Source organism: Hipposideros armiger, unplaced genomic scaffold (assembly GCF_001890085.2).
Source record: "Hipposideros armiger isolate ML-2016 unplaced genomic scaffold, ASM189008v1 scaffold_437, whole genome shotgun sequence".
NCBI classification, from domain to species: Eukaryota; Metazoa; Chordata; class Mammalia; order Chiroptera; family Hipposideridae; genus Hipposideros; species Hipposideros armiger.
This window is the reverse complement of record NW_017731787.1, coordinates 179316-190634: the sequence shown is the minus strand read 5'-3', so window position 1 is coordinate 190634 and position 11319 is coordinate 179316. Positions and strand designations below refer to the sequence as shown.

Below are 11319 nucleotides of genomic sequence, written 5' to 3'. Positions count from 1 at the left end.
AAAAATGGTCAACAGGGGATATTTCTCTCTACATATACATATATATAGATTTTTTTTTCCTTTTTACAAATCCACATCCCTTATTTTTTCAAAGCAAAAGGGGGAGGGTATCAAAATGTTCTTTTGGGCCAACAACCTTAGACATCTGTTTTTGACAATTTTCTGATGATAGAAAATTTTACCTAAATGGTTAACAACTATCAAAACACTCTTTAACCACTAGTTTGATCTCTGTTTCTATGAGACTGTTTTTGTTTTGTTTTATGCAGAGGGGAGGGGGTGGGGGGAGGGGTCAAAAAGGTTAAGGGAAATACAGCCAATAATATTGTGATAGGTTTGCATGGTGACAGGTGATTACTAGACTTAGTGTGGTGACCGCATCATAAAGTATATAAATCACTATATTGTACACCTGAAACTAACATAATATTGTATACCAGCTATACTTAAATAAAAAAAATAAAGCCCCCCCCCACCAAAAAAAGGGTCAACCATTCTAGTATAGGACACCCAAGAGTTTACATATACACACTTTCTCATTTAGAAAAACAAAACAAACAAACAAACCCACTACTTTTAGTCAAGTTTCACAATGCTGTTATATTTAAAGTCCTTAATGCTCTCCTTTCTTTCACTCAGGACTGAGCATGAGGTTTTCTGGTTTATTGAAAAATATAAAAGAGAGAAAAGAAAGAAAGGAAAGGCAGCTTTCTTTTGACTTTTCAGCATCTTACAGCCACATGATTCTACCCACATGTAAAAGGGTGGTGGTGGTTTATCAGCAACCCATTTTGTCATCTCCTGTCAAGAGCCAGGATTTTTACATGTCATCTGTATTTGATAGAATAACTAGTAGCTGTTCATCCGGTTAGGGTTCTGATGAATCACCCTTCTATTCCACTGTCAAAAATATTTATGCCTGAAGGATAATTTTAAAAGTGGCAAAGGCTTAGAAAAGCCCAAGCATCCTTGTAGGTACAAGAGGCCATTTCAGTTCTTCTGGCATAATTAGACACCTTAATATACTGGTTCCTGCCTTTTTTAGTGAAATTGCTTTTGTGATTCTATTCCTAAAAAGTGCCATTTTCTTTTCAATCCTTTGTTACACACGCAGCATGGTTGGGGTCTGGATCCAAATCTCACTTTTTCACCTAATTCCTTTCCCACGGTAAACACTGTGACAACAGGCATCTGTGCAATAGGCAGGCCACCAAAGGCCAGGCGGGGCCTTGAACACGTGGGGGCTTATTTCACTGTCACAGTTGAAACCCCTTGAATTGACTCCATGACAGCTGCAAATCGGCTACAAAGGTCATAGGGAGAATTGGGTCGAATAGTTGGAGGCTCCTTCAAGACAATGATTTCTGCAGAAGGATCTAGAAGTCTGGGTAGAAACTCCCCTAAGCACAGCTGCAGGTTTTCTGTGGAGGGAAAATGCATAGTTACACACACAGCTAAATAGATCTCTGAGTAAAAACCAGTAAGTCTGCAACTATACAGCCCTCCAAATAGCCCATTACCCAACCTTAAAGGTCAAAGCATTATTCTGGCCAGCTAACAACAAATGATGACTCTTTCAGGCCAAACCAGGAGCAAAACCCTACTTGCCAAATATTCCACAGCTTTAGGTCACTGTTTTAAACGATCAGACCTGCGGCAGAACAACACTATATATTCACTGCATTATGGATAAGTCTTCTAATCAATCATCCTTTTAAACTTTGAGAAAGTGGATATAACACTCTGTACCATAAATATAATGGTGCTACTTTCTTTCAAACGATCAAAATATAACAGTGTGTACACATGGCACTAAGCTATGCATCACAGATGGTCTAAATAAAAACTGAAGACATTAAAAGCATTCATTTAGAATATACACCAATGTTTTAAGCCTACCAAACTCACCTAAAAAAAAAAAAAACTATCTTAGGATGCCTCTCCAAAATGCTTTGTACAAACAAGAATATTGCATTTACTAATTTATTAATCTCAAAGGCATCAGAGTTAATATGATTATATTTTGATACTTCAAGTCAGAGGAAAATTTAGTTATGGCACCACCAGGCAATCAAGCTGCATAAATAGATTTTGATGTTTAAACTATAAAATTAGAATTCAGGTTTTGGCACATAAAAAAGCAATGGAAGTGTGACACTCCTGGAGAGCAGTGATGTTTTCAAACAGGGCTCCCTGGTTGCCTGTGGAGATGCTTTAGCAGCAACAGAGGAGGTAAGCAGAGGCTGAGAGGCCCAGAGGCCCAGGCTCCCGTCCCTTGTTTCAATGGAGCAGATGTACTTTTAACTCATTTATGTGCTAGGGGGCTCCAATAACCCCTTAAAAAGATGTGACAACCAGTGCTACAGAGTAAGACCACTGTAATGTCTACAATTCTCAAGAGCCTTAGCAATTATTGGAAGTGCTAAACACAACATACCTGCAATATCTTGCCCAAGGTAAGAGCACCAATGTTTTCTCATGATCTCAATGGCATCCAGATCATCCTTGGAGATATCATTATTAATGATAAGGTGAATGCAGGGAATGATCAACTCATTCATCACATTGATGCCCTCTGTTACAGAGTGGTCATCATTTGTTTCAAAGAGAGAAGCCGCTTTGGCATTCAGCTCCTACAGATAAAAGGCAGCATGGGAGAAAAAAAAAAAAGTCTGAAAAAGACAAATACCATTTTTTAGAAGATCCTAAACAAGTGGTTCCCAAACTTTACTGCATATTGGAAATGCCTGGAGAACCATTAAAAACTACAATGTCCAGGCTGGCAAAGTGGTGCAGTTGGTTAAGAGCGCGAGCTCTGAGCAACAGGGTCGCCGGTTCGATTCCCACATGGGCCAGTGAGCTGCACCTGAGCTGAGCTGCCACTGAGCTGGTGAGAGCATGTGCTCTTAGCAGCAAGGTTGCTGGTTTGACACCCGTATAGGATGGTGGGCTGCATGCCCCCCACCCCACCCCCTGCAACTAAGATTGAACAAGGCACCTTGAGCTGAGCAGCTGGATGGCTCAGTGTGTAACAAGATTGCCAGTTTGACTCCCGCATGGGATGGTGGGCTATGCCACCCCCCACAACCAGACTGAAAGCGGTGACTGGACTTAGAGTTGAGCTTGCGCCCTCCACAACTAAGATTGAAGGACAACAACTTGACTTGAAGCTGATGGGTCCTGGAAAAACATAATGTTTCTCTTCCCCAATTCTCCAACACTGTTCCCCTCCCCAATTCACCAATAAAAAACAAACAAACAAACAAACAAACAAACAAAAAACTATGATGCCCCACCCCAGACATGCTGATGTAATTGGTATGCAGGTGACGTAGGCACTGGGATTTTTTTAAAAGCTCCCAAAGATGACTCTAATGCAGCTAAGCCTCCGACCCACTGGCCTAAACTTATAAGTCAAGGTCATGCTTAACACTTGCTCCTACCAAAAGCCCTATTCAATGGTTCTCAATCGCCACTGAGCAGCAGAATCAACTGCAAGACATGCTGATGTCCAGGCTCAGGCTTAAGTGTCTGGGGAGGGGCCTGTACATCAGGACTATGAAAGCTCCCTTGGTGACTCATGCACACTGAGGGGAGAGACCAACGATGGGCACAAACTAAATCACTACCACTGCCCACCTGTGCAAGCACAGCAGGACATTCAAAATGTGATCTGTATTTGGAGATTTAAAAAATAAAAGTCTGACTCTAATAAAATTCAGATCCATCAAATCTACAATGCCCTTTTTTCAAAGTCCCCTGCCACACATATAACTGACACAGAAATCAAAATATAAATCAGAAAATAAAGCTCTTGAGGTCAATATACTCGTATGTCATGACTTCGTCTCCTCCATTCGGTATTAACAACAAGGCAGTGGTAGAAATGCTGACCTGACTCTCCCCGTGAGGGGCAATTCTGCTGGGTGTCAGGGAAGACAAACACAAGCACACAATCTGAGAGCAAGCCCCCTCTTTGTAGTTTTCTGAAGAACAAACACCTGTTTAATTAAACTCTTGCGTAGGCAGAGGGGATATGGGTCTGCATTTCCATATTGCTGCCATTTGCAAAACAGGTGGGATAGATCTTCAGTGGTGTATGACAACACTATTAACAGACCGGCAGGACCAATTCTTGGGGTTCATACCTTTTAAAAAAAACCTGCGGTCTCTTTTAAGTCACTAAAACTCCCACCTAGCAAGGAACACAGAAAAAAAAACACTGCATTCCTTCAACACACATTTATTATATGCTTACTACATGCTAGACACAGGGAAAACAGCTGAATAAGAAAATCTGTGCTCAGGGAACTCACAATCTAGTAGGAAAGCAATGTGATAAAAACTGTAATGTAGGTATACATAAAGGGCACCAAAAATAAAAATAAAAAAAGGATAGATAACTGATTCTCATCCCAACTTCTGTCATCCTATTAAAGAAGAATGATATTCACTTTAACTTAAAATAATTGGTTTCAATGTTAAACTACCCTTGAAAGTTTGGAAAAATCTTTCCAAACTTTTTTGAAAAAACTTTCAGGCTATTTTGCTTTTTAAGTTATATTTTTTCATGGCTTGGAGCAAAAGTAAAGACAATAATATAATAAAAACTGTAAGGCTTTACAAACAGTACAAACCAGAAGGCATTTTCTTCGGTATAGAGCAATCACTGATTCCTTCACTCCGCGTCGGGGCCCCTTCATCAGCAGAGCGGCGTTGCTCTGGTAGGCATACACCAGGTAGGAAAGGGCCTCCTGGTACCTTAGAAATGGCAGATAACAACAACTGAGCTCTCCTTTCCAAAACCCAGGGTTTAGACCTCACTATTCCCTAATACAAATATTTACATGGTTGTAGTTATGGAAAAGCCTTAAAGATGAAAGCAGCATCAGGTACTGGGAAAAGCCCGAGGGCCAGACTGCAGCCAGTCTCAGCTCTTCTACAAATTGGCCAAGAAACCCAAGACAAATCATGAAACTTCCCTGGCCTTCAGTTTTCCCTAACTCTAAAACAAAGAAGAGGACTAGATGCTCACTAAGGTCCATTCTAACTCTAAATTTCATTCTCTGAGTTCATCTTCATTTACCACATAGAAAATCGGGCCATTACGTCTCTTTACTAATAATTCTATCATTATGTGAAAGATGAAAAAACACATGTGATGTACAGAGCAAATCTGAAATGCAACACTGGAAAAAGTAGAGGCACACTGGCACATGTGACGAGGGACGTGATGCATGGCTGTGATTCTTAGTATTCCGGGGTGCACATCAATAAATAACAATGTCCTGCCAATAATAATCTCAGTGACATAAAAGGCCAACATACTTTCCTTTTTGATAGAGTTCCAGGCCTGTTAGGAGATACACAGACACCTTTCGAAACAAACTATAATCTTCATGCCACTTCTGCAAAGGAATGAGTACCATTAATGATTATGACCACATAAACTATTTCTACACTTTCTACCACAGTAAGTTTTAAACTCAATACAAATATTTACTGAGCACATATGGCAGGCACAAAGGCGACAAACACAAAAGTTTTGAGATAAAAATGTACTTAACATTTAGAATAATTATCTACTGTTGACCTTAATTTTCAGTGTCCTGTTTCTTCCACTGAGGAACAGAAATATTTATTTCATATGAGCTTTAAAATTTATGATCTTAATTTCCAAAACCCATGTCAAAGTCATTCAGCTCTGGTTTAAACAAATGACCTCTCAAGTTCAGATGAAACCATCCAGATGTGGAGAAGGTGAAAGGACAAGGTCATCTTAATGACACTGGACAACACTCAAGCTCAGTAAGTGTGGCGGGCACAACTTAGGTAGTATATAACACTGTTTTATGTACAGCACAATGCTTCTTTTAGAAAATCTGTAGTTAGATGCATTTTAATGCATAAAAAATTAATTTCTATTACAGAAATATTAGAAAACTATATTATTTAAAACAAACCAAAACCCTGAGTTCAAGAATTCTATTGGAAGTATTGATTCATTCTAATGGAAGAATGGAATAAGGAAACCTGCTATTCTGACGGTAAGAAAAGATCATTTATCCAGGTTTTTCTGGGGTTGTTGTGGGCTGGGGTAGAGAACAAATCAGTCTGTGAAAACACAAAATTATCAGTTTTGCTTCAGGAATTAATGCTTGTGGCTTTGTAGATTGAAAGAAAAGGCTTCACCTTGTACTCTTCCATATTCATGTCATCTGGACCAATCTCCTTCAGTTTAGCTTGAGCCACCTTCATAATGCTGATTGATCTGTGTGGGACAAAGTTCAGAAAGCAATGAAAGGCTTCCCCACAAGGGAAGCTAGTCAAGCCAGAAGGAAGGTATGTTCACCTGAGTATTCCCGTCTCACCTTTCATCATAGCTAAGATTTTTATCAGCAAACTGTTCCAGAAGGGTCCGCTCTACTACCCTTTTGGGTGCTTCATTTTGGAAAAAGTAGACAAGCACATGCTGCAGTCGAGGATCACTGTGAGGGGTGGGAGTCTCTTTGGCAAGCAGATAGAGCCTGGAGTATTCTTCATGGAATGCCTAGTGAAGACAGAATTATAGAAAAGGGTATGTTGTGGGCTTCTGCACACAAAAATTGATGTCTAACGCTATAGAAGTTTCATAACTCTAAAAAGACTTGTAAGAAATTCTCCTTATTAAGGAATTACAGAGGCAACTATAGCATCTGTTGTTTGCATTTCATAAGGGATGAAACTCCTCTAGCATTCTGGGACCAAAGACATACTATGCTCGTAAGAAACATTTTTTTTCATAAAATTCTCAGAAAAACAAATATTTAGTTTTAATTATTTCAGGCATATCCTTGAGTCCCAAGAACATGAATTTTACAGATCCACATAAATGCAATTTATTCAAGTACCTTAAATTTTATTCAAGTGTCTTAAAAAAGCATGGCCTACTTTCTCATATTATGGCCCCCAAATTACAAAGGCAATGAATGTCTCAGTCACAGCTTATTAATAGACATTTCTTGAAAACAACAACAAGCCCTCCAGGCTGGGTGTGGCACAGAACAGCACAGCTCACCAAGGATGCATTAGTGTCAAGCGAGGAGGGGCAATCAGTAAGATGGGACGGCTTATTCTGTGGTTGGACAAAAAAGGGAGTTTTATGTTTTCCTTCAGTGAAAGATATTTTTAGCCCCCCCCCTTTTTTTTTTACCATCTAATAGAATTATTACCCTAGTATTATGATACCTGTGGTCCAAAAAGAGAAATTAAAAAACAGAGATACCTTAATAAGCCCTGCTTCAGACCCATCTCGGTCAAAGGTCTGACGGGCTTTAGCTATGGCCAGGATGACCCCTTGCATGGCAGGGCTCAGCATCACCTACCACACGAGGGCACAAAACACAGAGAGAAAAAGGAGAAGAAAGGTTCAGAAGAAGATTGCATGAAGACAGGTAAGCAGATTGCTGAAGGGAAGCGTGGCGATATACGCCTTGACCAGCATCTACTGAAAGTCAAGTTTCACACACCTCTTCCTATACACACATAAGCCCCTGCCCGTCTAGACAATGTCAAGACCCTGGCCAGGACAAGCTATTCATATATATTCTCCGCAATTTAGCAGAAGAATAAAGATGTAGGTCTAAAAATATCTACTATGGCTGTGCTAAAGAATCAAGTGAAACTGGAGCTCTCAGAGGGGAAGTGTCTGAGGTGAGAATTCCAATTTAGTTCTGTAGTTTGGGTGTGTATCCTAAACATACAAATAGTTTAGACTTTTACTAAGATGAACAGTACATCTGAAATAGTCTGGAAGCTACGGGATGTACAAATCTGACACTATAAAATGAAAACCTTTCAAAGATTTAAAAAAATAACATTCCAGGGGCCGGCCGAGTGGCTCAGTTCAACAGTGCAAGCTCTGAGCCACAGTGGTTCGATGCCCGGCCCGAGCTGAGCTGCCAACAGGTGGCAGGGTGGCTCAGCTAAAAAAATAAATAAATAAAATAAAATAAATAAAAATATATATCCCACAGCAAAAAAAAGAAAGAAAGAAATCTGAGAGAGTGGATTCATATTGTTTATGTGCAGTGACAATTGTAAAGAAGATACACAATAAATAACTTGTGATTCTACAGCTTCTTCCTAAAGCTTTAGAATTAAAAACTTCAATTTACAATTGTTTTGCTCAGTAAACAACTGAAAATTTTACACTTGGAGGAAAAACAATTGATTAATACTATCAAAGACAAAGACTCCTAACTTAAAAAGCAATTTTTCATTCATAATACCAAAAAAGGAACTAAATTCTACCTTTCTGAGCCATCTAGACTCTGCAGTGGCCCCCATAAGTATATACCTGGGTAGCTATATACTGGGAGCAGTGTACAGCGGGAACAAGCCTATCTTTTTAAAAATATTAACTAAGGTCAAAACCAGATAGGCCCTCTTGTCCATTATTTGTTTCAGTGAGAAAAGATTAACTATCGCCAAACACCTTAAAGTATAATCAGTAACATGAGAAGGAAATATAAGACTGACAACAAACAGCTAAACCCTGCACTCATCTCTGTACCTCCTCATCATATCCATCTGCATCAGATCTAACCAGAATCCTTCCCACACTGGGAATCTCGACTTCAGAGACCTCAGAATTAGGCTGGGCAGCAGGCTCTGCATCATTAGCCTTTTGGGGTTGCTCTGACTGCTCTGCAATGTTTGTTTCCAGGGGCATGGGCTTCGTGGGTTCAGCTTCCTTAAGTTGTGGCAGCAGAATGGAGAGAACAAGTAAGAAAAAAACAGGAGAAATAAAGAATTGGTTAAATGCAACAGAGACACAGAAAAATAGAAATGTGAGAAAACTGTGGCAATTACTGCCGAAAACCTGCCCCTTTTGAATCTGGACTTCTTAAGTCATTCTCACCTCACTTAAGGCTGCTTCTACACCACTCTTCTCATAGGCATGTGCTGTGTTTGCAATAGCCTGGGCAGTTTGCTCCTTGACAATCACAGCATGCTCAGATGACAAGCAGCGAACCCCATGAGAAGAGGCTACTGAAGACTCTGATAAAGAATTATACAAAGGAATTAACATCTGACGGTAAGTACCGTCTAGAACACTCTGTAAAAGGCAAGCAGGATGGATTCAAAGTTTAATATACAACCTTTCTAACAAACCTTTTAAAAAAATCTATGCAAGTTTCCCCAAAAAACTGTGACTTAAAGAAATGGCTACTTCAGCAACAACCCATTGATGATCCTGTAAAATTTAATGTGCTCCCAACTTGGTCATATTCCTTTATGCCAAGAAAGCTTCCTATAAACAACCATCTGTTAGGAAGATCACCTTTTTTAAAGAAACTTTTAAATATATATATTTTAAAAGTTCTTGAGCTTTGATACGTTTACATTTGTATATACAGCATTATAATTAAGGCTATTATAAGTTATTTTCAAATTAAATTTATTGGGGTAACATTGGTTAATAACACCATAAAGTTTTCAGGCATACAAGATTATAATTTGACATCTGTGTGCTCTATGATGTGCTCCCCATCCGAAGTCTAGATCTCTTCTGTTACCATACATCTCACCTGGCGGAAGATCACCTTTTTTCTGTACAGTCTACCTACTAATCCTATCACAGTTCCTCCTGCAACTCAGGAAATAAGCAAAAACTAAGCAGAGGAAAAGTACAGGTGGCTAGTCTTGCTGCTATTCCACTCATCAGAAACACATGATGAAGCCACAAGTTAGTCCTCGGGCTGTGCAATACCAACTATATTTGAACAAACTGTAGTTGCCAACTGCAGCATCGCTCAATCAGTTGAGGTTCACAGGGCTGGCTGACGGAGTGCAGCATGAATGCTACCAGATCACTGGCATAAATGCCCTTCTCGGATACCTTGTGATGTGGAGAAATCCTGCGATGATGAGTTGGTGGAGGATTCCATTTGAGGGATTTTGCAAGACTGCTCTTCTTCCCACTCTTCTACTTCCTGTTCAAACCTCCAGTTATCTTCCTGAATGTAATGCTTGAGTTCAACAGACAGGGCTTCTAATTCTCCTAACATCTGATCTGATTCATTTGGGGCTGCCTCTGAGAAAGAACAAAGATGGAGTTAAAACGGAGTACTATCCAGCAAAAGGGCATAAGAAACCAAAAGGTCCTTTCTACAAAGAAAGAAAATAAAACACTTTGTCTTTTTTCTTAGTCTTAATAAACAATACGTACATACATACATATATACATTCATATTTATACACACACACACACACACACACATGTATATATATAAAATCCATCACATGTACTAATACTATAAGGCCAACAGTCACAGCACACCAATAACAGTGCCTGGCATATTAGTAGGTAGGCAGGCATTGAATATCTATCTGTTAAAGGAATGAATGAATGATAGTAAGAACTTGGAATAGAGGTCAATCATTGGCAAAGTAGCAAGAATGCACCAAACATTTCTTGGAAATTCAGGAAATCATTAGATCTAATGGAAATTTCAAGCTAAATAGTTTTGTTAATGTAACCACGGCACCTGTTACACTGATAAGAATATCCATCTCAAGATAGTTGGAGATGAATTCCAAGACACGTATACTGCCTCAAGTTTCACATAATTAAGTGCTATTGGAAAGCAATTTGATATAACAGTTAGATGGGCAATAATACCTGGTTTATTAAAAGCTATGATGAAAAATGGCAGGATATCAAGGACATATTAAATTTCATTTCTAACCCTTTTTTGTTTTAACCAAAACAAAACAAAAACCTACAGCAGAACAACACATCCACTTACTGGTTGCCATTAACTAGTCTTTTCACTAAGCAAATGACAGTTTCTACTTGTTTGCTTCTATAATATAAAAATGAGCCATACTTATAATATCAAGGCTCCTATATATTACCACCAGCCAGTAGAGTCTTTGTGCAACTCCCACAAGCAGCTGTTCCTGCTTTCATACTGCAAATATGCAATTATGAAAATCAATCACAGTTAAGTGATCCTTCTCTCCACTCCCCATCCCCCAACCTCACTAGCAAATCGGAAAGACAATGTGCTGTCTGGACAAAACGCCTTATGTGTTTTCTTACCTATGCAAGACAATAAGGCTTGAATACTAAAAGAAAACATCTTCTATGATCTTAGAGGTGAAATGGTGGCCATAAGAGCTCTCAGAGAAGATGTGAAAGGAAGAGAAAGAGAATGTAAACGGAAAACAGCACAGAATTTGGAGTCAGAACTAGATTTGAATCGCAGGACTGCCATTTATTTACTGGCTGTATGACTCTGAACAACTAGAGAACCTCAGCTGGAAAATGTG

The 11319-nt window shown here is 39.3% G+C and overlaps 1 protein-coding gene across 13 annotated transcripts in view; it reads right to left on the bottom strand.

Moving 5' to 3' along the window:
- Positions 1 to 410: 410 nt before the first annotated feature.
- Positions 411 to 11319, bottom strand: part of USP28 (ubiquitin specific peptidase 28) — a 60669-nt gene continuing 49760 nt past the window's right edge. For 6 of the 13 annotated variants that reach the window (XM_019665265.1, XM_019665268.1, XM_019665267.1 and 3 more), the window contains exons 17-27: positions 9884 to 10078; positions 8903 to 9042; positions 8555 to 8734; positions 7265 to 7360; positions 7058 to 7114; positions 6372 to 6550; positions 6193 to 6271; positions 5329 to 5408; positions 4638 to 4761; positions 2438 to 2633; positions 411 to 1421 (exon numbers count right to left, since the gene is read on the bottom strand). In XM_019665265.1, the coding sequence (XP_019520810.1) occupies positions 1246 to 1421; positions 2438 to 2633; positions 4638 to 4761; positions 5329 to 5408; positions 6193 to 6271; positions 6372 to 6550; positions 7058 to 7114; positions 7265 to 7360; positions 8555 to 8734; positions 8903 to 9042; positions 9884 to 10078 (1502 nt within the window). In that variant the 3' untranslated portion in view covers positions 411 to 1245. The remainder of the gene's footprint in view (positions 1422 to 2437; positions 2634 to 4637; positions 4762 to 5328; positions 5409 to 6192; positions 6272 to 6371; positions 6551 to 7057; positions 7115 to 7264; positions 7361 to 8554; positions 8735 to 8902; positions 9043 to 9883; positions 10079 to 11319) is intronic. The other 7 variants (XM_019665271.1, XM_019665272.1, XM_019665276.1 and 4 more) reach the window with 3 other exon arrangements.